The sequence below is a fragment of the Carlito syrichta genome, unplaced genomic scaffold, assembly GCF_000164805.1.
Source record: "Carlito syrichta isolate Samal-C Ts95f unplaced genomic scaffold, Tarsius_syrichta-2.0.1 Scaffold308839, whole genome shotgun sequence".
Classification (NCBI taxonomy): Eukaryota; Metazoa; Chordata; class Mammalia; order Primates; family Tarsiidae; genus Carlito; species Carlito syrichta.
Genome location: NW_007252935.1, coordinates 783,876 through 811,448, shown reverse-complemented (window position 1 = coordinate 811,448; position 27,573 = coordinate 783,876). Strand labels below are relative to the sequence as shown.

Sequence of the window (27,573 nt, the reverse complement as noted above, 5' to 3'; positions counted from 1 at the left end):
AGTAGAATGGTGGTTGGTTGCCAGGGGCTGGGGAGTAGAGAGAATAAAGAATTATTGTTTAATGGGTATGGAATTTCAGTTTGGGAAGAGAATAATTTCTGTGGCTGGATGGTGGTGATGGCTGCAGAATAATATGACTGTACTTAATGCCACTGAACTGTATGTTAAAAATTGTTAAGATGGTAGACTCTTCTTTTTTTAATTTTAAAGATGAGGGATACAATTCAGGGTTAGGTATATAAATGTTCATTATGCAGGTACCCCTGTTGATGAGGTGTGCCCCTTCCTCCCCTTGCAGTTTCCCTCAACTACCAATCCCATCCCCTCTCTCCCCTGGCAGTTTCCCACCTACTGCCAAAATGGTAAATTCTATGGTATATACATTTTACCACCAAAACCCCAATACTGAGGATTTCTGAGATTATTTTTCCTATTATGAGATAGTAGTACATTAATTGGTGGCTTTCCCATATGTAGGCTCATTTAGCTGTTGTCCAGCATAGTCAACCTGTACTGAATTGTGGACTTCCTAATATACAAAGAATCTGAATATTGCTGTGATATACTTAGGTAGGTACCGACTGGTAAATTCTTTGTGGTTCAGAGAAAGAAAAAGAGAATTGACATTTGTAAAGACTTACAATAGTGCTGTGATAAGTGCTTTACACAAATCAACTTCCTGACTCTTCATAACAACAGTATAAAGCAGATATTATCCCTATTTTATACATAAAGACACTGAAGTTCAGGAAGATTGAGGAAGTAGTCAAAGGTCACAAAGTTAGGAAGTGGCACAGTCAGGTTTTGAGCCCAGCCATTGATGACTGCAAAACCTAGGCTTTTTCTACAAGTGTTTCTCCAAGTACAGGCCCCAGAAACTAGCATTTTGAAACAAAGGAAGAGTTTGTCAAACACGCAACTTCCTTGGTTCCACCTGTGACCTACTGAACCAGAAGCTTTTGAGGGAGGTGGTTTCAAAATCTGTGTTTAAAACAAACACCCTGGGTACATTTTATGCACATTAAACAACCCAGAAGACTCCTAAGGGTTGAGGTTACTTTGCATAAGATGATGTTAAGTCTTAAATTAAAAGATTTTCACAGGCATACAGACCAATGGAACAGGATAGAGATTCCGGAAGCAAAGCCCCAATTTCTCACTCAACTCATCTTTGACAAAGCCTCCAACAACAACCACTGGGGAGAGGAGAACCTATTCAGTAAATGGTGCTGGGAAAACTGACTGATCACATGCAGAAGATTGAAACAGGACCCCTACCTATCATCATACACAAAAATTAACTCTAAATGGATCAAAGACCTAAACGTAAAACCCCAAACTATAAGAATCTTAGAAAATGCAGGAGATACCCTTATGGAAATTGGAACTGGCAACCAATTTGTGATCAAAACCCCAAGTCCCCATACCATAAATGATAAGATAGACCAGTGGGAACTCATCAAACTGACAAGCTCCTGCAAAGCAAAAGAAATCACCAAGAGAGCAGGGAGACAACCCTCACAGTGGGAAAAAATATTTGCCAGCTGTATATCTAACAAAGGTCTAACATCTAGGAACTCAAACGTGCCCAAAGGAAAAAAACAAACAGCCCCATTAAAAAGTGGGCAAAAACCACGAATAGGCAGCTCCCAAAAGAAGATACATGGGCAGCCAACAGACACGTGAAAAAGTGCTCAGCCTTACTAATCATCAGAGAAATGCAAATCAAAACCACATTGAGATACCACCTAACCCCAGTAAGAATGGCCATCATTAATAAAATAAACAACAACAGATGCTGGTGAGGATGTGGAGAAAAAGGGACGCTTCTACACTGCTGGTGGGAATGGAAACTAGTACAACCTCTTTGGAAGACAGTGTGGCAATTTCTGAAAGAACTAGAAATTGACCTTCCATAGGACCCAGCAATCCCCCTATTGGGAATATACCCGGAGGAACTCAAATCATTCTACCAAAAAGATACCTGCACATGCCTGTTTGTTGCAGCTCTATTCACAATAGCAAAAACATGGAACCGATCATGCCGCCCATCGAAGCTGGACTGGATAAAAAAAAAGTGGTACATATACACAATAGAATATTATGCAGCTATAAAGAAGGACAAACATATGGACTTCGCAGTAACTTGGATGGATTTAGAGTCGATCATACTCAGTGATCTATCACAGAAACAAAGAACAGAGTACCATATGTGCTCCCTCAGAGGCAGATCTTGAGCAATTATCATAATACTATAAGAAAGGGATTGTCAGTAGTGGGAAACTGCCAGAAGAGGGGGGTGGGATTGGCAGTTGAGGGAAACTACCATGGGAGGGAGGGGCACACCTCATCACCAAGGGTACCTGGCTAGTGAACATTTGTATACCTAACCCTGAGTTGTACCCCATATCTTTAAAATTAAAAAAAATTTAAAAAATTTAAAAGATTTCCTCACTTAAAATATAAAACAGCAAAATACTTTATTGTCATCCTCTTGGCATCTTACTGCTACAGACATTTGCAGAACTGGCACCAGCTTAATTCTTTCTGTATACTTGAGGCACTATATATTTCTCAAAAGCAGTACAGAGGCAGGTACAGAGCTCTACAACATAAAAAATTTCCTAGCTGCTAAAATCTATAGTATTATAAACAGAATTCTGCATATCAGTGTCAGTGGGGAAACATCTGCTATTAATATTTACCCTTAAGTCTCTACTATATGTATTTTCACGAATGTTTCTTTTACTCAGTTTATTCAGAGTGGGGTTATACCTAGGGTCATCTCTTTAGTTCTTCTCTTCTCTTGCAGGTATATGTTAGTATGAAATTGATTTTATTTTATTTTGTTATTATTATTTTTTGAGTTGGAATCTCACTGTCAACCAGACTGGAGTGTAGTGGCATGCTCCCGGCCACCACAGCCTCGACCTGCTGGACTCCAGCGATCCTTCTGCCTCAGCCTTCCAAGTAGCTGGAACTACAGGCACATGCTACCATGCCCGGCTAATATTTTTGATTTATTGTAGAGATGAGGTTTCGCCAAGTTGCCCAGGCGCGTCTCGAACCCACGGGCTCAGGCAATTCACTCACCTTGGCCTCCCAAAGCGCAGGATTACAGGCTGAGCCACCGAGCCTGGCCTGGAATCTATTTTAAACACTTAAGCAGACCAAGTACACTGGGAAAATACATCATTTCGACTTAATTTCTGCTTTGGCAGGTGGCTAAACATCACTAGATATTGCACTTGACAATTTTCATTAAGAGAAATTCAAGTGACTCCATTAAAAAACAATAATAATAACACAAGTCAGCCTGACATGGTGGCTCACAGCTGAAATCTCAGTGCTTTGGTGGGTTGAGGCAGGAAGATCGCATGAGCTCAGGAGTTTGAGATCAGCCTGGGCAACAAAGCAAGACCCCATATCCACAAAAAATAAAAATAAAAAAGTTAGTTAGGCATGGTGGCACGCCTGTAGTCCCACTTACTCAGGAGGCTGAGATGGAAGGATTGCTTGCGCCCAAGAACTTGAGGCTACAGTGAACTATGATTGTACCACTGCACTCCAGCCTGGGAGACAGAGTAAGACCCTATCTCTAAACAAGGAAAAAAAAAAGCATGTCTATCTTAGTGGGCTATGTTTTCCTGCCTATGAGAACAGCTGCCTTTTATTTATTGAAGAGGTCTAGAAGACTTGGTGACAAGCATCATAGGAAGAATTGCTCCAATTCCAAATTGCATCGCTCTGCATCTAAAAGTAGCCTGACTGTGCATCCTGTGGGGGCGGGTGAGTGCCTCAGACAATAGGGTAGACTTCCTAAACAATGCAGAGGGGAACAGCCACTTCCACTCAGCTCTCCACCTGACCTGACAGGCGAGGAAGCTCCCACTTCCGAGTCGGCTGGCAAGGACTGGGGTTTTAATGTGCCCATTGCTTGATACAGAGTTGGTTTATGGGCTGTTCATTCCTGTTTATAAGACGAAAGGCCCTAACGCTCCCACTGGTAGAAATGACCAGGGGGAGGAAGCTATGACATCAAGAGGGCACCCAAAACGGTGTGAGCAACCTTGTTGGCTTGTGTTCTGAGGCAGAAGAACTCAGGGGAGGTTACGCGTCAAGATCGCAGAAGTTTATGGTAGGCAGAAACCTTGAGACCATCTGGTCTAACAGCTTCATTTCTAGGTACGAACTCAGAATCCCAGAGAAGTTCCCAGGGTTGAAACAAAGCCTGGAGTCCAGAATCCAGATGCCTAATTGCAAGCCAGGTGTTGCTTAAGAGATCCATGAGTTGATTTTGAGAGATAAATGACCCTCCCAATGGCATATGAAAAAAATGTTATGCTTATGAACTTTCACTTAGGCACAGTATTTACAACTTTAGTATTTTCCAAAGTGTCTATGGATTTGGAGTGGGAGAACTAATTCTCTAAAGTAGCAGTCTGCAAAGAGGACAAGAAGTGTGGAAGCACACAAGACAAGCCATTGGAGGACACGAAGAAGATACTAGAAGTTATTTAGATTTATTTAGTTCATCCTTTAACAATTCTTTTTATGTATGTTCTATAACTTAGTGCATATTTTAATATACAAGTACAAAATTAATATATGAATTAATATATGTATATAGAGGATATGCAACTTTTTAAACTATAAAACTACACAATCAAAAAGTTTGGAGACAACTGCTTTAAAGTAGATGTAACAATTAGCCCACAAGGTGAAACTTGTGGACTGCAAACAAGTTTTGTTTGAATCGTGTGGTGCTTAAAAAATAAAAAGAGAAAATATTTAAGGAGTCAGGAAATTATGCAGAAAAATCTGGGTTTTCAACTTCTTTTGAGAAAAAAGAAATAAGACAATAGGCGAAAATGTTCCAGTTTATTTGGATGGCAAGAGTTGTCTGTAACTAGTAGTGAGTGCCACCTTAACATAGTTTGCTACAGTCCCCACCTCTCCCTATTGTCCTGACACCAGACTAGGCTTCAGTTCCATTTACCATTGTGTTTCAACAGTGGTGTGCTAGTAAATGTTTAACAAGCATTCTCTGGGGGAAAAGGTGCTAATTTGTGGCATTTGCTGCTTTGTATGTTGTAAATACTTCGTCATGGCCAATTTAGAGTTACCGATGTGACTTCACTGAACACAGAAATGGAAAAAGACGTGCACTATCAACTCTCGTGAATTAGTTTGTACGAGTTGGCTCCAACACACCAGTGACTTTACTGTTACTTTAAAAAACGTAGGCCATTTCATTCGATTACCTTCCATGCCTAATGTTAATAGATACTTGTGTTGCCTTCCCTACTGTAGAAGAATGAATGTCAAAGGCTTGGTAGGAACAGAATCCAGGCATAGACTTCAAACTCTACTCTTTCCACTATTCTACATGGGGCCACCTCCCTGATTCAATCTGATGATAAAGACACAGTTAATAGCTAAAAGGCAAGATAAATCTCAAAGCTGGAGTAGTAGTAGTAGTAGTAGTAGTAGTAGTAGTAGTAGTAGTATGTTTGTTGATACTTACTTCAGGGTCAACAACTTGACCAATATTCTGTTCCCCAGATGTTCCTTAGGACATTCTGGTACTGGACGTATTTCCACAGCATCCTCCTATTATTAATCATATTATAAAGAAAATCATTAGTGAATTTCATGGGGAGGTCCAATTAGAGTTAACCTGGGATGGGAAGGCTGCCCTCCACAGCTAAAGCCAGCTTCCATTTGCTTTGTTTAATGGCAGAATAACAGCCGACCTTTTATAAGAGTTTGTCATCCAACCCCCAACCTTCAAAGTTAGCATTTGCAGCAGACATTTTCTCTTTCATAAACCCAAGCAGTTAAGACAAAGAGACTGAAGGAGGAAGGAAGGAAATGTGAACATGTACGTGGCTTAGTAACATCCACCAGATGGCATTGCAAAATCTTATGCCTATTGTTGCCCACCCCGCCTTTAAATACACATTCAGAATATTTCTTCTGCTCAAGGGCTTTTAAATACATGAGTTTCAGACTTGAGATCTGCGTCACAATGGTGTGGTTAAGGCTGTAAACCATCATATAGAGTCTCTTTCTTAGTTCATTGCTTTCTTAAGTAGATTATAGAGATCCGAGGTTGAATCGACAGGTTCTGTACAGACATATGCAGCTAGAACTTGATAAAGTTCTAGGTATAGGACAGTTGCGTAATGGCAAATTAAGAGCAATGACTGTCTATTTTACCACAGAGAACTAAATACTTACAGAGAAATATAAAGTCCCTATTTTAATTTTAACATTTAAATCTGAACTAACACTATATCTTAATTATATTCAAATATGCAAAAATAAACAGTGCAAATCCTTGAAAATGTTACTTCCCAGTCTTGCAGTAGGCTATCCAAGTACTGGTAAGTGGTCTGCTGATCACAAGGGCCCAAAGAACGGGGTCATGTCTGTCTATTCCTGGGCAATAAATGCTGGAAGCTTGCTACCAAATATCCCAGGGCAACTATAACATTTTTACGAATAGCAATAATGTCACTTTCCTGGTGAATATCTCTTCAGTTGGGTAAAGTGATGAAAGTGGTAAACTCACCACTACACTGATTTCAGACTCCCTTCAGCACTATTCCTTGTGGTTATAGTTGGCCATCTTCCTGGGTGGAAATGCTGAGTTTGTTTCAGAGGAGACACTGTACTGACACTACACTGAGTTGGTCTCCCTCAGAGCAGCTGGAACTTTTAGGATGATCAGAGCAGATACATCTGAAGGGAAGATTCCCCTCTAATTAGAAAACAACCTCAAAGTGAAGATATCCAAGGATTTCTAAGATTACCTTTGGTCTGGATTTTAATCTTTGGAATCCTTTTTCAAAAAGCTTTTCATTTGGAACATTTTAAACTTATATAAAAGTAGGGAGAACCATACAACGAACCACCATTTATTCATCACCCAGCTTCAACAATTCCCACTCATGGGCAGCATGGTTTCATCTTTTTTCCCCCTTACTATCCTACCCCACTCAATATTGGATTATTTAGAGGCAAGTTCCCAGAATCATATAAACTTATCTGAAAGTATTTCAGAACGTATCTCTAAAAGATAAGAACTTTAAAAACACATAATGCCATTATTACTCCTAAAAATTAACAATCATTTCTATTGCCACTGAATAATTTTGTCAGTTTCAAATTTCCTAGCTGGCACAATTTTTTTTTTATAGTTAGTTTGTTAATCAGGATCTAAACAAGGCCCACATCTGACCTTTGGATGATGTATTTTCTCAGTCTCTTCTAATCTATACGAATTTCTTGAGCCTTTACAACTATCCAAAATAGGAACTAACTTCCAAAGAAGCAGCAAGAGAAAATATGATGCATTCGTGGATACCTGCTGTTTTCATCATCCAGAGAGATATACATAAATTAAGGGAATAAAGAGATAATGAGAGAGAAAGAGAAGGCATGAGAGAGATGTTCTTCTATATACTGACCCAATGGTTCTTGAGGTTGACTCCACATTTGCCTATGTGTGACTGCATTATATGAGCCAAGAAGTACTCCCCTCTCCCCCCCCCTTTCTTTTTTTCTTAATAGGCTCTCAGTTGGGTTCTGCCACTTGTAACCAGGAGCTCTCAGCAAACTCTTTTGGAATATGGAGTACAGTGGTATCCTACTTAGGGATCAGCACATAAGCTACTTTTCTAGCATCAGAGCGAATCAGGGCTAGAACTGGCCTTGTAGAAGCCTGGTGGTTGAGTTCCACTTTTACCTTTCCTGTAGGCTCAGTCAAAATAATAATTTACTTCTCTTCCAACTTTCCTTACTGGGAAATAAATTAATGATAATATTAAAAAATCTGATTAATGTGTCATCAAAAAAATCAGCATTTGCAATCATTTCAGAGTAGACAGAAATTTTCCTTTCTTCCATAGAACTTTCTTTAGAGAAAGTACAGTTTACAAGTGCAATTTCTGTGAGAACAGATTTAAGATATTAAAGGGCTGGAATAGAGGCCCTCAAGCATTTTAGACACACCAAAGTATGAATAACTGGTACACTAATTACAAAGCTCTCCTCTCTACTCTATAAAAGATCCCAATAGGACCACCTCTAGATTATAACTTTCAGTCCCAACTGAGTGTTTGCACCGTTTCAAAGACCATGAAACAAAGCTGCTTCAAAAACAGTCTGTGTTCATTCTTTTAATCAATTCAGATGGGACATCCTCCCATCTAATAACACCAGGGAGACTTTGACAAGTTAATGCCTCATCAGAGATTTTCTCCATCCCCCAGTTAATTGCTCTCTCTCTCCTCATGTCCACTTTGGGTTCCTTTGGTACATGTCAGCATCAACAATACAGAAGTGGGAGGAAGAGGAAGGCAAGTAAAGGTGAAATCAGTCAGATTTAATATTTTTTGAAAAGTCTGGTAAAAAGTTGTAATGTTATGGATAATGTTATGAGACAGGGTTTTACTCTGTCACCCAGGCTGGCGTGCTGCAGCACAATCACAATTACAACTCATTATAGCCTTGACATCCTGGGCTAAAGCAATCCTTCTGCCTCAGCCTCCCAAGTAGCTGGGACTACAGGCATGCACCACCCATGCCCAGCTAATTTTTGTATTTTTTGTAGGGACAGGGTCTCACTTTGTTGCCCAGACAGATCTTGAACCACTGTGTCCAGCAAAAAAAAAAAAAAAAAACAGCTTATCTTTGGATTTCAGTTATATGTAGCCTACATAGATATATAAACGAGCAAACATGAAATTTGGAGTTAATGGGTTAGGGTCCCCATTTTATGATTTAATTTTTCTGTTGAGTCTTTAAAAAGCTGTTTAATCTCTCTGATTCTTACCTTTTTAAAATTTTATTATTTATTTTATTTTATTTTAAGATGTGGGTACAATTTAGGGTTAGGTATACAAATGTTCATTACACAGGTACCTTTGTTGATGTGGTGTGTCTCTCCCTCCCCTGGTAGTTTCCCTCAACTGCCAATTCCACCCCCCTCCCCTGGCAGTTTCCTACTACTACCAATTCCTTTCTTTCTTTTTTTTATTTTTTTTTACATTCTCTTTTTTTTTTTTTTTTTTTGAGTTGGAGTCTCACTCCGTCACCCAGACTGGAGTGCAGTGGCTGCTCCCAGCCACCACAGCCTCGACCTGCTGGGCTCTGGCGATCCTTCCGCCTCAGAATTCCAAGTAGCTGGAACTACAGGTGCGTGCTACAATGCCCAGCTAATTTTTTTTGATTTATCGTAGAGATGAGGTCTCACCAAGTTGCCCAGGCGGGTCTCGAACCCGCGGGCTCAGGCAATCCACTCACCTCAGCCTCCCAAAGGCGTGAGATTATAGGTTGAGCCACCGAGCCCGGCACCAATTCCTTTCTTATAGTGTTATGATAATTGCTCAAGGTCCACTTATGAGTGAGAACATATGGTACTCTCTTGTTTGTTTCTGTGATAGATCACTGAGTATGATCGACTGTAAATCCATCCAAGTTGCTGCGAAGTCTATATGTTTGTCCTTCTTTATGGTTGCATAATATTCCATTGTGTATATATACCACATTTAAAAAAATCCACTCCAGCTTTGATGGGCAGCATGATTGGTTCCATGTTTTTGCTATTGTGAGTAGAGCTGCAATGAACATGCATGTGCAGGTATCTTTTTTGTAGAATGATTTCAGTTCCTCTGGGTATATTCCCAATAGGGGGATTGCTGGATCATATGGAAGGTCAATTTCTAGTTCTTTCAGAAATTGCCACACTGTCTTCCAAAGAGGTTGCACTAGTTTGCATTGCTACCAGCAGTGTAGAAGCATTCCTTTTTCTTTGCATCCTTGCCAGCATCTGTTGTTTGTTTTATGAATGATGGCCATTCTTATGGGTGGTATCTCAATGTGGTTTTGATTTGCATTTCTCTGATGATCAGTGAGGCTGAGCACGTTTTCATGTGTCTGTTGACTGCCCATATATCTTCTTTTGGGAAGTGTCTATTCATGTCTTTTGCCCACTTTTTAATGGGGCTGTTTGTTTTTTCCTTTCAGCACGCTTGTGTTCCTTGTAGATCCTAGCTGTTAGGCCTTTGTTAGATATACAGTTGGCAAATATTTTTTCCCATTCTGTGGGTTGTCTCCCTGCTCTCTTGATGGTTTCTTTTGCTTTGCAGAAGCTCATCAGTTTGATGAGGTCCCGCTTGTCTATCTTATTTCTTATGTATGGGCACTTAGGGCTTTGATCAGGAATTGGTTCGATTCCAATTTCCATAAGGGCGTCTCCTGTATTTTCTAAGATTCTTATAGTTTGAGGTTTTATGTTTAGGTCTTTGATCCATTTAGAGTTAATTTTTGCGTATGGTGGTAGGTTGGGGTCCTGTTTCAATCTTCTGCATGTGATCATTCAGTTTTTCCAGCACCACTTACTGAATAGGTTCTCCTCTCCCCAGTGGTTGTTGTTGGAGGCTTTGTCAAAATGAGTTGGTTGAGAAACTGAGGTTTTGCTTCCGGAATATCTATCCTGTTCCATTGGTCTATATGCCTGTTCTTGTACCAATAACAGGCTGTTTTGATTATTGTAGCTTTATAGTAAAGTTTGAAGTCTGGAAGTGTGATACCTCCTGACTTGTTTCTTTTACTAAAGATTGTTTTGGCTATTTGTGGTCATTTATGTTTCCATATGAATTTCTGTATTGGCATTTCCAGGTCTGAGAAGAATGATGTTGGTAATTTAATGGGTGATTCTTGCTTTCTAATCTGAGGAACAGTGATGATAACATTGCCCATATTATTGATACTTTATTTATTGTTTAAAATTTTTATTGTTAAAATTTTACTTTTTAAAATTGATGAATAATAATTGCATTTATTTATGGAGCACAGTGTGATGTTTTGATACATGGCATAAAGATTAAATCAAGTTAATTAATGTATTTATCACATTAGCTTATTTTTTGTGTGTGTGGTGAGAACACTAAAATTTTTGAAATTTTTAAAGCAATTTTGAAATATACAATACATATTATTAACTGTGGTCATCATACAGTGCCATAGATACTAACACTTATTCCTTCAGTCTGAAATTTTATACCCTTTGATCAACATCTGCTCCCACTCCTCATGGCCTCAGGTAAGTACCTTTCTATTCTCTTTTTCATTTTTTTTGAGTCGGAGTCCCACTCCATCACCCAGACTGGAGGGCAGTGGCATGTTTCCGACCACTGCTGCCTCAACCCGCTGGGCTCTGGTGATCCTTCTGCCTCAGCCTTTCAAGCAGTGGAAACTACAGATGCGCGCTACCACACTCAGCTAATTTTTGATTTATTGTAGAGATGAGGTCTCGCCAAGTTGCCCGGGCAGTTCTCGAACCCATGGGCTCAGGCAATCCACCCACCTCGGCCTCCCAAAGAAAGTGCTGGGATTACAGACTAAGCCACCGAGCCCGGCCCTCTGTTTCTAAGAGACCCATTTATAAAGACTCCACATATAAGTGAGATAATTTATTTTTAATCTGCCTCATTCAGAAGAGGATTTGAGGCTGCTGACACTGCAAATAAAACAAATAGATAAGAAAACAATGATGGTTAGAAAATAAGGATTAAAACAAGAAAAGGAAATTGGAGTAAATGCAGGACACTAATCAGTAAGCTGCCACATTTGGTAGAGGCGAGCAGATATTTACTCTAAGTAAAGAATGTGAGAGAGTTGGTTATGAGATGAGCAAAATCTGTAAGTATGCATGTTACTTCAGTGGAAGCACAGTACTTCTTTGTCTGAAGATTTGAGGAATAATTTCGTTTTATTTATTTATTTATTTATTGTTATTGTTATTATCATTATTATTATTAAGCCGGAGTCTCACTGTGTCACCCAGGCTGGAGTGCAGTGGCACACTCACAACTATCACAGCCTTGACCTGATGGTCTCAGGTGATCCTTCTGCCTCAACTTCCCGAGTAGCTGGGACTACAGGTGCACACCACCACATCCAGCTACTTTTTTTGATTTATTGTAAAGACGAGGTCTCGCCATGTTGCCCAGGCTGGTCTTAAACTCCCCAGCTCAGGCAATCCTTTTGCCTCTGCCTCCCAAAATGCTGGGATTACAGGCATGAACCACTGTGCCCAGCTAATTTCTCTCTAGACTCTCATTGAGGGGGGTGCTAGACGATGAGCAGTCAATTGTCCACCACAATATTTTTATGTGGACGTGACATAATATGTCAAGATGCTGTTTTCTTTATTGTCTTCTTTGCTGATTAGTCATAAGCTCCTGGAAGGACAGGTCAGCAAACACAATTCACAGTGGAAGGGCATTAGGCTCTTTGATGGTCTTGCTTCGTCTGAGGATCACATTTCAAATATTTAGAAGCATAGATGGATGGCATATCTTTTAGGTAAAGTTTCCCCAAATCTTGTTTCTTGCAATTGGACTTTTAATAAAATTTAGACAGTAGAAATATCACAGCAATCTGTTCTGGCAAGACTCAGAAACGGAGATAACCCAACATACAGGAGGAAAAAATGAGAGCCTCCTATAAAGTCTAAGAGCCTAAACAGATGCAAGACTTTGAATAGTGGGCATTCCCTCATTCCATCCAAAGTGTCCCAGCCAGTGACCACAGGAAAAAGTCTTATCCAATTGTTCTGGGTCAGCTTCAATACATAAAGATGACGACAGTGATGTAACTGTGATCATCATGTACCGGAATATTTCAAAGCAGGTCTCTCTGGTTGCTCATAGAGACCATTAAAAAAAAATTCTCTTCTACATTGGTTAACACTATTCACAATAGCCAAAACATGGAACCAACCCAGATGCCCCTCAAAGGTGGACTGGATAAAGAAAATTTGGTACATATACATGATGGAATATCATGTAGCCACAAAGAAAACCAAAATCATGGCCTTCACAGCAAATTGGATGGAACTGGAGACCATCATACTAAGTGATCACAAAAACAAAGAACTGAATACTGCATGTTCTCACTCATAAGCGGGCCCTGAACACTAGTCACATTAGCACAAAGGTGGGATCGGCAGTCACAGGACCCTGCCAGGGGAGGGAGAGAATGAGGAGGGAGGGGAGCATATGGCAGCACAATGGATATCTGATCCACTACCAGGGGAGGGAGGACCAGCTAGAAACCCAAACTTCACCTGCATGCAGCCTATTTATGCAGCAAACCCTCATCTGTACTCCACAATTCTAAAATAAATTTTAAAAAGAAAATCTTAACAAAGTACTAAATAACATCACAGTTTAAGCAACATATGTTTTGATAGATTCATTGCAAAACATACCCCAAATAACTGAATGGGCTTGACCTGCTGAATGAGATTACTGCATGTGGACCCTTGAAACGTTTTGAGGATTAAATGAGATAGTATCAATGAACATGTTTTATAAAATGTGATAAAGGTCCTAGTTATTATTATCAGAATCTCATCTGTTTGATAATCAATAATTAGCTTGCTGTGACACAGGCTTGCTTCAGTGGAAAACACAGCCCCAGAAATCATACAGTTAGGCATCCGGATATCATGGACTGCTGTCAGTCATAATGAACAGTAAAATCTCCCTTGTGGCCCTCTCTGTGTCTTTACTGAAATTCTCCCATATGGAGACAGTGGCACCTACCTCGTCCACTGATGGGTAAAGGGCAAAGAGCTCAGCCTGCCGATTGGTCCTCCGGGCCTCCTCGTTCTGCTTCTCAAAGTCCTCAGCATTCACGTGTTGCAGAAGGTTTTCTAGCCGCTGGTCAGGCTGAAGGCTGCGGAGGTCAAAGTCACAGGCAGTGAGGAGGCCTTTCCCAGACACATCACACAGCACGTTTAAGTGGCGGGGGCCTGTCTGTGAGAGAAAACAGTGGGTCTTTGTGAGAGAGACAGTGGGTCTAAAATGAGAACTAAAGAATCTGGGATGTCTCAAGACTGCTCCAGTTTGGGACCATAGAATCTCAGCCTTCAAATTTTTTGAAGAAACCGGGGATTTGACAAGAATAATGTCTAAGTGTCATGGCGTACTAGTCTAAAATTAGATGTCTGCTTCCTACCTGCAAGCAAGTAGTTACTCATCGATTACAGATAAACCAGTCCTGAGGAAAGGTTTGAAAACAGCACTGTGTTCCTATTAGTTGTTGGCTTGTTCTTTCCTGGAGTTGGCAGCCAAGTCTCTAATGAACCACGTGCATGTCTCACGCTTAAGCAAAACAGAGCTGGAATAAGGTATAACAAAAAGGAGACTGAACTGGGAAATAAAGAGAGCTTGTCCTAATCTCTACTCAGAACTAAGCTTTTGAAACTGAAAAATAAAAATAATTCATGAAGAGCCTTCCAAATTAAACTTTATATAAACTCCAAAACTGAATGCTATATTTCCAAAGACAGAGATGTGGGAGTGGGTAATAAGCTCCTACAGGGCTTTCTTTACAGTTATAGAAATAAGTGTCAAAAAAAGGGAAAAAATTGCTATTCAAGCAGTGTCCACTTTTAGTTGCAGTGTGCTAAAAAAAAAGTCTTAAATCAGTCACAAAGTGGATGCTTTATTCCATTAGAAATGTCTTGGTAATTGGGAACTATATGCATTGAACCAAAAACTCAGCAAAGAATATATAGTTGTAATCAACATCATGTTGTAGAACTACAAATGGATCAATGGCAATTTATCTATAAAATTTATGGTAAGATATTATTCTCAAAGTTTTACTAAGTGAACATGCTACTGTATAATTTCTCTCTATACACATTTTTTGTGACATCTATATAGCTCATGAAAGCACTACTCTACTAGGTCATACATTCCCCCTAACAGAATGTGCTGGCAATAATAAATATTAACACTTTAATTATTAATACTGTTGTTTGTCTTGGAATTTATAAGAGTTTGGGAGAAATGAATTTAATCTCCCAACTTTATTTAAAAGGATGTCAAGCTATATATCTATATTTATATCTATTGTATATATAGATATGTATGTATGTCAAAATCTTAAAAATACTTATATTCTTTATTCCAGAAATTTCACGTCTAAGAATTTATCCTAAGGATATAACTAGATAAGAATACTAGGATGTGAGGACAAGAGCATCTCTAAAACACTGTTTGCAATATAAAAATAACATAAATAGGTCAAACGCTCCAAAAGAGGGCACATTAAGAGATTTTGGAACTTTCATACAATGGAATGCCATTTAAAAAAGAACATGAGGCCAGGCATGGTGGCTCACGTCTGTAATCCCAGCACTTTGGGAGGCCAAGGCAGGAGAATCACTTGAGTCCAGGAGTTAGAGACCAGTCTAGGCAACATAGTGAGACCTAAGCTCTACAAAATATAAAAAAATTGGCCATGTATAGTGGTGTGCATCTGTAGTCCCACCTACTCAGGAGGCTGTGGTGGAAGGATCGCCTGAGCCCAGAAGGTTGAGGCTTTGGTGCCACTGCTCTCCAGCCTGGACAACAGAGTGAGAACCTGACTCCAAAAAAAAAAAAAGTAAATTCATTGGAAGACAAAGATCATCACAGTATATTGTTAATATAAAAAGAGAAATTATGCACTATTATATATATAGTAATTGGGCAGCAGTAGGACCTAATTTTTATGAAATATCTGTATATTGTTAAGTCATATCATATACGTATTTAACTTACTTAAATCCAGGCATTTGGCCTTACCACACTACTCAATAAGAAGGTGCACAAGCAGGAGAGTGGAATAAAAAATGTTCCTAATCATCTCATAGTTGGAGCCATGCTCTATGACGAATTATTCTAATACCTCAAAACACATGCCTTTTGTACAACGTGGCACTTTACAAATTTTAATTGACAAATAATAATTGTACATATTTATGGGGTACAGTGTAATATTTAATACCTGTGTATAATATGTAATGATTAAGTCAGGGTAACTGGCATATCCATCACCTCAAACAATTACCATTTCTTTGTGTTCCAAACACTCAAAAATCCTTTCTTCTACTATTTGAAAATATAGAATAAATTATTGTTAACTACAGTCACCCTACAGTGCTATAGAACACTAGAACTTATTCCTCCTATCTAGCTGTACTTTTGTATTCATCCAATCTCTTCCTATCCCTCCTTCCCTCTATCCTTTCCAGGCTCTAGTTACCACTATTCTACCTTCTACTTTTATGAGATCAACTTATTTGGCTCCCTCTATAAGTGAGATTATATAATATTTGTCTTCCTGTGCTTGACTTATTTCACTGACATCCCAGAAACTTCATGGTCCTGCAGGCTCATCCATGCTGCTGCAAATGACATGATTTCATGATTTTGCATGGCTTAATATTATTCCATTGTGTATGCATATGACATTTATCCTCTGGTGGACACATAATTTGATTCCTTATCATTGCAAGTATGAATAGTGCATTTGGGGTATAGATATCTCTTTAACGGATTGATTTCCTTTTTGGGGGGATTGCTGGATCATATGGTCACCTTGATTCTTAAGCACAGTCAGTTGGCTGAATTAAGCGCTCTGTTAGTATGTGGTAGGTAAGAGCGTGCTTTGTGTGTGCTGGTCTTTACCTATTGTCTCTCAGCTCCAGATTCATCTCTTTATACTCTACTCTGTGATGCTAGGTCTGAGATTTGGCAAATCATATTTCTGCCTTGCTTGCCGCTCCCTTTAGGATCTATCAATAGAGGGTGTTACCAGGATACTGGATGGTGGGAAAAGGGAGAAGGGGCTAGCTCCTTTTGTAGCTCCTCTCGCCCTGGTAGAGACAGTTGATTCTAGCATTTACCTTCTTTTGGCACTTCCAGGACCATTCTTATCTTACCTCCTTAAGGTACCAGCACCAGCTGGGCAATTCTTCTTCCTAGAAGGTCTGAGTCTAGACTCCATAAGGTTTTTCCTCTTAGAACCAGAGATAACATCACCAGCTGGGCAATGCTCCCTTCTCAGAAACTTGAGTCCTTGCTGTGAGACCTTTCTTCTGAGCTCTTAGGTTCTGATAACTCCAAGTTCTTCCCCTAGACCTGGGTCCAAAACCATCAGCAATGGTTGTGGTCCTGGGTCCAAAACCATCAGCAATGGTTGGGAAATGTTAATCGGAAATTATCAGGTCCCACTCCACACCTACTGAACCAGAAATTCTGGCAGGTAGGGCCTAGCAATCTGTATCTGACAAACCCTCCAGGGGATTCTGACAAAGCTAAAGTTTGAGAACCACTGCCCTAGACCCCAGCCCCATGATGACATACTGTTTCCTGCAGTTATGATTTTAGTTTGACCTCAATTTTCTCTTTTGGTCCTCTCAGTTCTCCAAAGCCTGTTTAATCAATTCCCTGTGTTAAATTTCTTCTGTTGAGATACGTACTGTGGCTTCTATCTGAGTAATGCAAGGAGTAATGTAGTCGGTCATTAAACTGAATTTAGTCAAAATTACCAATGAAAAATCCCTTAAGTCTCCTGTAGAGTAAAACATACAGGTATTCCATCCCTCAGTAAGCCTCTCATATTCAGCACTGGAATTGATGGCTGGTTCTTTTGTGGAGCTCATATTAATTAGTTGGCTTGGCTTTAGGGACCACATTGTCTAAAAAATTAGGTATTTTTTTATAACCTCTAATCATATCCAGCATGGTGAGATGCTTATGTCATGAGGACACATGAAAATTATATTAGGTTAGAAGAAGTTCTGTGCAAGCTTGAACACATTTTTTTCTCAGTTTTATTTTTCTCATCTATAAAATGGGCAGGTTAGACTGTTCAGTAGTGTCAAGTACATTTGCATTATAGTGCAACCATCTTCATAACCATCCATCTCCATAACTCTGTACCCATGAACAAAACCTCCCCACTCCTCCCTCCCTCAGTAACTGGTAGCCACATTTCATTTTTCTGTTTATCCATGGATGGACACTTGGGTTACTTCCACATTTTGGCTACTGTGAACATGGATGTGTAGAACTTAACTTTAGGGGACAGGAAATTTATTTGGCCATTTTATGCAAATAGATGCATGTTTGTTTTTTTCTGTCTTCCATTTTGTTATCGTATTTGTTAGAGTTCTAAGCATGGACACAAAGCCATTGACAAATGGGCATTTAAAAATTAATTACATGACATTGTTGAAAGTTCATTTCACAATATGTACATTCTAACCTGACTTTTAAACTGTAATCGCATAATAATAATAATGACAACAACAACAACATCCAGCATTTACTGGCTCTAGGTGCAATTGGACTTGTTCTAAGTCTTTACATATATTAACTCATTTAATACTAGTTAGTCAGTATAATCATCCTTGTTTTCCAGGGGAGGAAACTGAAGTCCAGAAAGTTTAGTGATCCTAACTGAAGTTACAGAGTCAGCATGTGGTAGAATCTCTAGGAGAACACAGGCAGTCTGGCCTCAGTGTGAGCTGTTAATCCCTCGGTAGCCTGTCTTACAGGTACAACTGAGTATCTGCAGGAATTGTTCTAGGGTTGAGCCCAGGGTGTCCCCTTTCCCCAATTAGAGCCTTTCCATTTTTATCTATTTTCATCATTGAGCTTCTGGATTTTCATTTGAATACCAATTTTTGTAGCAACAAACAAATTTGAAAAAAAATATCACTGACTCAGAAGAAAGAGTTCCTCCTACTCAGTCTGTGACTCTAACCTTTATTCTAGTTTAAAGAATTGACAGCATGCCCTGGGCAGAATAGCCCAGTAACCCAGGAACCATGTTTGTTGATAGGAAATACCTGAGAAGTAGGTTCATTGCCCTCCAAGGTTTCTGACTCAAACGTCTGTTTCTGAAGCGTCTTATGAAAATCTTTCCGAGATCCAGTCTTTTTAAAGCCGCAAATCTCCGAAATTCCTTGGTTTCTTTTATTGTTGATGTTATTTCATTTGTAGAGAGAGGCAGAGAGAGGCAAACCATTAGATTAAAAATGAAAGTAGTAGCTTAAGTGCACTACATGGTACTGAGAAAGCTTTCAAAGAGAGGACCAATTGTAATTCCTCACATCTAATTATGCACCAGGCCTAATACAAGGCTCTGTTGTAATGAGATACAAACTTGCCTCCTGGCTGGCTCATTATTAAAGGCAAAAATGGCCTGGGAAAATGCCACTTCAGAGGTGTGGTCATTTCAGCTGTGGGGCATTTGGCTCCAAGCTGAAGCTAAACTATGACCCTAGTGTAAGAGATGAGAATAAATCTAGCAATGTGCAGAAGCAGCAAATAGAGATCGTTTGAAGATAAAAATAGAGAAAAACCATTTAATCTTCGCATCAATGTTCTTAATAATAAATTTTAAAAGGCAGGACATGGTCAAGAAAAAATAGAAATAAATGATTTATTTCCTAACATTTCATCTTTGCTAACATTCTCAATTGCTACTCTGTGAATTTCGTTAAATTTGTGTGTAAAAATGTGCAGCTATGGAAAGGGTTTAAAAATAGAATGTCTAGCATGTCACTGGAGAAATGAGACCATCATGAGAAAAGCAACAGATATAAGTTGTCAAGTGATGGCTATAGAAACCAATGTGCAGATTCCCCATTTTTATTAAAAATGGAAAACATGCTGCAAAGTAAAGTAAGTGCACACACACACATCCATTTTACTTGGCTTTCCATGCTATTAGAAAAACCACCGAGAAAACTGGTAAAGGGACATGCAGTCAGGTTAGGATGTATTAGGCAGATCAAATACCAGAAAGACAAAGCAGAAAATGTAGAAGAGCTGCTAGCAATGATTCAAATACAGAGCTTATAACTCTTAGGGGGGGAGGGAGTGGCACCCACAGAACAGGTATTTGGTCAATTTTAGTTCATTAAATTAATTAAAGCAAGAATAAGCTGTCCCAGAGTCATCTATAGGGAGAACAGGACTCTCTCCCTGGAACTTATGGTGCTCTGAAGACAAATTTGTTTTGAGCCAAAGAAGACAAGAAATAGCCTAGAAAAGGGACAAGATCAGCTTGATGTACTGTCATTGGCCATCTTCAAGGTCCTCTGACCACTTGAATTGTCCTGGTCCAAACCTGAATTGATAGGACTGACTGAAAATCAGGCCAGACTGGGAAAATGAAAACAGTAAGTAAACGAATAAGGTATATGCTTTATATGGAAATAAGACAACATTTAGAAAGGATTTTGAGAAAAATATCCAGAATAATTTCTGGTCTTGGATTTTTAAACACCATTAAAACAAACAAAAATTAAAATATAAATCATATTTTTCATAAGCCCCAATGAATAAAAAGTATTTTGGAGGCCCTTTCAAATTCCCCAGAAGTAATAATTATTTAAAATTTTTACAAAGATTATTTTGGTTTCAGTTGCTCTAAGTGTGCACAGTAGTGATAAAAAAGTGGGCTGGGCTCGGTGGCTCAGCCTGTAATCCCAGCGCTTTGGGAAGCTGAGGTGAGTGGATTGCCTGAGCCCACGGGTTTGAGACCTGCCTGGGCAACTTGAGACCTCATCTCTACAATAAATCAAAAATTAGCCAGGTATGGTAGCGCATGCCTGTAGTTCCAGCTACTTGAAAGGCTGAGGCGGAAGGATCGCCAGAGCCCAGCAGGTCAAGGCTGCAGCGGCTAGGAGCGGCCACAGTACTCCAGTCTGAGTGACAGAGTGAGACTCCAACTCAAAAAAAAAAGTGTAGATGTACACATGAGCAAAGGTTATTTTATAAAATTTATTTTATACAGAGTTCTTGTTCAGCGAGCCTAATGTGAGATTTTGTAAACCTATTAGCTTCTTAAAAGTTATTCTATACTTTTGAATATTTATATTTTCATCAAATATAAATTTAAAAATTTATATGTATATTCTTATCAATATAAATTCAGGCAGCAAAGTGTATGTATGTGCTCGGTAGGTAGGCACTCCTAGTGCATAAAATGACTGTTTTGGACTCTTCCTAAGGCTGGGGGAAAAACAAAAACCAATCCAAAGTAGTGGCAAATTTAGGTAAATATTAAATTGTGTCCTAAGATTACACTATCTCAAGTGACAACACTTGAGTGATTATTTTTCTGGAAAACCCAATTTTTAAGGGGAAAAACTACCAAAGAAATCACCTAACATTAATTCATTCTAAGACCATAACAAACAGTAAATTACTGTTAAAATTTCTCACTTTCATATTTGCCCTGTGTCTTTTTTTTTTTTTAAAGACCTGTAGTCTCCAAAGAATACTGATGTCAAAGATTCAATATCACATGACATGAAAGTTTAGAAGGACACTTTTTGGGGCCACAGAAAGAAAAATCAGAAAGCAGCTTAGCTAAAGACCTTTTGTATGGCAGCTTTAACAACTAGAACTATACTGCCTCTAGCTTTGTGTTTCATGATAAACGTACCTATTTCCAAGAGTGTTTACTTACAAGTAAACACCCCCCCCCCCATACACACACACAATTACAGATGTGTGCTTGCTTTCATCATCCTCAAGTGACTTTTCTTTGTGTCTCTGATTCTTTATCGGGTAAGGCATGGACATGAGGTGAGTTCTAAGATAAGTTTCCATAGCTTCATGATTTTATGATAAAAAAATACACTGTAGAAGAAAAAATTGAAATCAAATTTTCTTCTCAAAAGATGCTTAACTATTGTGGATATGAAATATACTTGGTTATTGTTCTTTGGCTATTGTATGCAAATGATGCTTGCTTTTTTTTTTTTATCTTCCGTTTTGTTAGAGTGCTTGCTGGAGTTCTTCACATGGACCCCACAGCCAATGACAAATGGCCATTAAAAAATTAGTTACAGGATAGTGTTAAAAGTTCATTTCACACTAGATACATTCTAACCTGATAGATATGGCAGCCTTCAGAAATTTTGCTATGGAAATTATTAAGACTTGTCTCTTCTATGACTGTGTGTTTGCAACCAGAGCAAACTTTTCCCTCCTTCCTTATACTAGATTTTGCATCTACCTCCTCATTTTAAGATCCCAGAAAGTCGCAAAGCTCCCTTATGGCAGCAGGAATAAAGCTGGCTGGGGAAGAGAGGACAGGGATTGGCAAGCATGTAGAGATGACTCATTCCAGAAGTGCCGGCTGCAGGGGGAACCAATACTGGTAGGTAGTGAGATTGCTGGCTCAATGCCACTAACTATAAGAGTTCCAGGCTCATTACCCCACCCTAACAACTGAGTCAAATAAAGCCAAGTTCCTGTTGAGCCTATGTGCAGACAGGAGAAAGATGGGGAAGTAGGCCAACTGCTAGAAACGCTATTCTTATGAAGTAAACACAACCTATTGCTTCTCAGGAGAACTGCATTCCTTATCTTAAAACACAATTCTTACACATTTGAAGACAATCCAAAGACCAAACGTGTTTTGAGGATATTCTCTTTAAGGGAAGTGTGGTGGAGCAGACAGAATCCAGGCTCTAGAGTCAGCAGGACCTGGGTTCAGGTGCTGACTCCTTATGTACTGAGAGACCTTGGGCAAGTGACTGAGTCTCTCTGAGCCAAAGTTTCCTCAAGTATGAAATGGGGGAAAATGTTGTTCATTTTGAGGCCCTATTGTGAAGATTAAAAGATAATATATGTTCCCTTCCTCTTTTTTTCCTCTTCCCATCTTCCTAAATCCCTTCCCTTCCATTCTGTAAAATTTGGTGCTTAAATCATAAGGTGCCTCTGAACAAGGCAGCCCTCCATGCCTCAGGGTGGGAGTAGCTGAGTAGGTCTGTTTGGGAAGTTGAACCCAAAACAGGGTGAGGAGAGCATCCATTTAAGTTCTGCCAGGCACGGAGGATCAGAACCCAAATGGTGTGAGGAGGGCATCCAAGCCCGGGCCAGCCTGGCATGGGATCACAGAGCCTGGGCAGAGCCTTAATGGGTTTGGATTTGTGGAGAAGAGGTCTATGCATAGCAGGTCAAGAGTGGCTCACATCTACAACGGGTTTCCTCTTTGTTACCTCACAGGCTGATGAGCCTGGCTTGCTTTTCATACTTTTAGAAAGCAAAGAGCTAAGCACCTTGGCAGCCAGCACAACAAATGCATGTCATCATAAGCAATTATTGATCAGGGAGACATTTTTATGGTGTTTTGGGAGTAACTGAATTATATGCACTAATGTGTTTGAATTTTAATTGTTTACCAGTTCACTGGGAGTAAAATATGGAGTAATAAAACAGATGATACCCCATTCTTTGATATCCCAGCTCTCCTTGAGCACGACCTTCCTTCAGAATTACCTTAATCACCCTGGATGAAAGACAAAGTCTAAGGGTTTTTATGATGCTACCCATAACACTCATGAAATGTTTCACTGTCACTGCGGATAATACACCAAGAATAAATAATATGTAAACAAGTTTAATTACTTAAGAGTTCAGCTCTCCACTAAGACACCAAACACATTCTGAAGTTAATCCCTCTTTGGTTCTTTTAGGGGGAAATGACAGAGGAAATCATGCTTTAAAAAACTACTATCACCTAAAGGATGTCATCAAACATTAATCCACACAAAATTATCAAAATATATAAAAACAAGATGGGATAAACAAGTAAACATGGCAGCACCATGCTAATCATGAAACCAGTGGTCATTTTCAAAAGTCACGGACAAAAAAGTACTATTATTTTAGAGCAACGGCATCGAACTTAGTAGACATGAACAACAGAATGGAATTCATTCAAGAAATCTTCCAGTCTGAGTAACACAAACATTTCAAGTAAGAAAACATATTTCTCCCAAAAGGAGATCATGTGTTTTATACTTTTGTGTAGTTTAATCTTTCCCTATTAGGTTAAAAATAAAATCTCAAATTTTCCTCTATTCTTCATTGCCAGTACTGTTTGTATGATTTAAATGTCTCAATTATAGAACTTGAGTGGCAAATGCCCTATAGAATGATGAGAGTGGGAGGGAATACAAGTGGCCATTACTCTATTCCTCTGCCCCCTAAGTGGGATTCAAAGCCATTATCACTGATAGCAAGGACATAAAACCCTATTTCTAGATATTATAGAGAAATGTAATATCAGCAAGTAGATAATTGAGGAATAAAAGAGCTAACTAAATCAATGTCTGACTGCATGGCTCTGGATGACAAAGACATGTCTTCAGAAGGCAACGTGGCTTCATTAAGTCTAGTTCTCCAGAGGAAGGCAGGTCCCCAACCCATGGTACATTCAAATATATGGGACAGAGGTTTTTGTTTATTCCCTTGACATGCTAATGTAAGTGCTTCCTTTGATATTTACACTTAATAAATATCATAAATAATAGTTAATAGATATTGAATTATTACCATATGCCAACAAGATCCTCATAAGATCACTTGAAGGGAATATTTTGGATAGGCTGAATTGGAACTAGATAAGCCCTAAAGTATGTCTTATGATTTTCCAAATCTTATCTTTATTCCATGAATACATACGTTCTAGTGACCATGATGTAAATCTGCCTTGGATTATTAAATTAAAAGAAATCTTTGGCAACATTAAGTTGTCCCCTTGTTTTTTTCCTTTGCATATAATATTTTACTAATTGGTCTGGTTTAAATTATTTGTCAATTGATCAGGGGGAATTGAACCATATTCTTTAATACTATTTAATAATATCATAAATAACATGTATTGAATTATTACTATATGCCGATACATCTTCTAAGTAATTTGCATATTTTATTTTATTTAATGCATACAACAAAACTTACAAAGTAGGTACTCTTCTGATTCCTATTTTCCTAATAAGAAAATTAGGCACAAAAAAAAAATTAATTTGCCTTGGATCATAGAGCTAATAAGTGGTGAGACCAGTATTTGAATCTATTTACTCCTGCTCCAGATAAACCACCATTCTATAAAATAGTATCATAAATTGCAGTAAAGCAATAGACCTTACAGTTAATGAGTAATTACTTAATCTTAGATTTCTACTCATTGCTTTTGAGATACAATTATAACTCATTCTTTTTAGAGTACAGTTCTATGGGTTTTGATAAATGTGCACAGATGTATAACCAGCACAGTAATCAAGACATAGAATAGTTCCAGCACCCCCCAAATTCTCCCATGTTATTTTGCAGTCAGCTCTCTTCTCTACTCCTAGCCCCTGACAACCACTAACCTGTTTTCTATTCCTATAGCTTTGCCTTTTTCAGAACGTCAGGTAAATGGAATCGTACAGTTATCTTTTTTGTCTGGCTTATTTCACTTAGCATAACGCATCAAAGATTCATTCATGTTGTTGCATATTTTAGTGGTTTGTTACATTTTATTTCAGAGTAGTATTCCATGGTATGAATTCACCGGAGTTTGTTTATCCATTACCCAAATGAGTACAATTTGGATTACTTCCAGTTTTTGGCAATTACAAATAAAACTACTATCAATATTTGCATACATTTTTTATATGAATATTGTCTTTCATTTCACTCATGCAAGTACCTAAGAGTGGACCTTCAGGTTGTAAGGTCAAGTGTATATTTAACTGGGATTTTAGAATACAGATGGAAAAGAAACTCAGTGAAGGAAACTGTATTTAGAAAGCAGTTTTAATAGCTTCCAGATTAAAATGATAACTAGAATAAGATTGGAAGAATTTAAATTTTATTTTAATCAATAATATTCAGCACTGGCAAGAATATGGAAAGAAAGTGTAGTTTCATACCCAGTTGGTATTGGAGTGAATTGGCACAACTTTTCTGAAGAAGAAATTGGCAGTGCTTTTCAGAATGTACCATGTGCACTGGTTCCATCTCTATCTTAGAAATATTCACAAATATATGTAGGAACAAATGTGTATAGATGTTTGTTATGGCATTAGTGTTTGTAATGGTGAAAAGTAAAGATAACTAATAGAGAAAAGATTCAACAACTTATGATATCATTCCTTCACTCTTGGAATACTAGGCAGCATTTCAAATGAATGCGACACTGCTCTGACATGGAAATAGGTCAATGATCTTATTGAAAAAATATATACATTACACATTTGTAATATATAACCACATATGTATTTACATATCAAAATGTTAATAACATAAATAACCGCATATATCTTTGAGGGCATGAAATGACCTGGAAGCTACACAGCTGAGCTTTACGCAGCAAAGAGTGAGTTGAAGGGAAGGGACAGGAGCTGGCGAGTAGGGAGGTATGAGACTTGTTTTTTATTTAATGCATTTCCATACTGCTTGATTTCTTTAAACAACAAGACACGTCCATTATTTGGCACATAAAATAACAAATTAAAGGAGAGCTAAATAATCAGCCACTAGTTAACAACTGGCCAGTAACCCCTGTTGCATCCTCCTCTAACTTCCTAGTAAAACACCTATGAAGACAGGAAAAAAAAAAAGAAACTCATCCAAACTAACAGATCATACCTGAATCTGCACAGAATCTCCATGGATCAGATGGGGCTGGCAAGAGAAGGATATTCCTTACTTTGTCTTCCCAAAGGGGAACTCCACTGAATAAAGATAGGAAAGTCCTGCATACCTTTCTACCTACCAGATCCTGAACAGTCAGTGTCTACACAGAAGTTTGAATTCTCCTTCTTCATTGTGGTGGGGTATCTATGCAGAAGCTCATAGATTCCACCTGGTTTCACTCATACACACTACCACCTTCTTCTTTCCTTGCCTTTCTCCTCCTACTATCATGATACAACCTACTAGACCATACAGAAATAACTCCTAGAAGATGGTGGAAAAAAAGAAGAAGATGATGGAGCTGAACATGTACTATGTAAGGTTGGGGGATGAAGGGTGCCTAGCAATAGTGTATTGGAATCTCTACACACATAAAATGTTACGCTATTATACACAAAGAGACAGAATGATCCCTGGGAGGAGAGTGCGCTAGGAATTATAGTTTTCTTTCCTTTAAATTTTTTTTTATTTTAAATATGTGGGGTACAATTCAGGGTTAGGCATACAAATGTTTATTATGCAGGCACTCTTGTTGATAAGGTATGCCCCCCTCCCCGGGGCAGTTTCCCATTACTGCCACTCCCGCCTCTGCCTTCCCCTGGCAGTTTCCCACTACTGCCAATCCTTGGAATTATAGTTTTCATGGTCAGAGTGTCAGAGGCAGATTGCCAGAAAATCAGACAGAAGGGTAAGAGAAGATGCTCTCTTGATAAGAACTACCCAATGCTGGCCAGAAACGGAGGAGTTGTGGAGTTGTACACTCTACCTATCTACTGGTTGGCCTCTGGGAAGGGATCTACTGGTTGGCCTCTGGGAAGGGATCTACTGGTTGGCCTCTGGGAAGGGATCTGGTCCATTCTATAAGTGTGTGGAGAACTAGGCCAATGGCAATCCCCACCCCTGATATGTTGTCAAGCACAAAGTTAAAACATATATTGCTTTGTTTTATGGGGAAAAAAGATGAAAAAAATTTGTATAGAATAAATATATGGACAATCATTATCTCTACAGAAAAGATAAAAACAAATGGAAACATAAGAGAACAGAGACAATGATCGAGTGGCTAATGGTTTGGATTGATGCTTTCATCTAAAACTCCTAGAAAATAGCCGGGCTCGGTGGCTCAGCCTGTAATCTCATGCCTTTGGGAAGCTGAGGTGAGTGGATTGCCTGAGCCCGTGGGTTCGAGACCCGCTTGGGCAGGCGAGACCTCATCTCTACA

The 27,573-nt window shown here is 38.9% G+C and overlaps 1 protein-coding gene across 3 annotated transcripts in view; it reads right to left on the bottom strand.

Moving 5' to 3' along the window:
- Window positions 1–27,573, bottom strand: part of DOCK8 (dedicator of cytokinesis 8) — a 222,952-nt gene that overhangs the window by 124,719 nt on the left and 70,660 nt on the right. For all 3 annotated transcript variants that reach the window (XM_008066066.1, XM_008066067.1, XM_008066068.1), the window contains 3 exons: window positions 18,710–18,833; window positions 13,623–13,835; window positions 5,528–5,613 (listed from right to left, as the gene is read on the bottom strand). In XM_008066066.1, coding sequence (XP_008064257.1) covers window positions 5,528–5,613; window positions 13,623–13,835; window positions 18,710–18,833 — 423 coding nt within the window. The remainder of the gene's footprint in view (window positions 1–5,527; window positions 5,614–13,622; window positions 13,836–18,709; window positions 18,834–27,573) is intronic.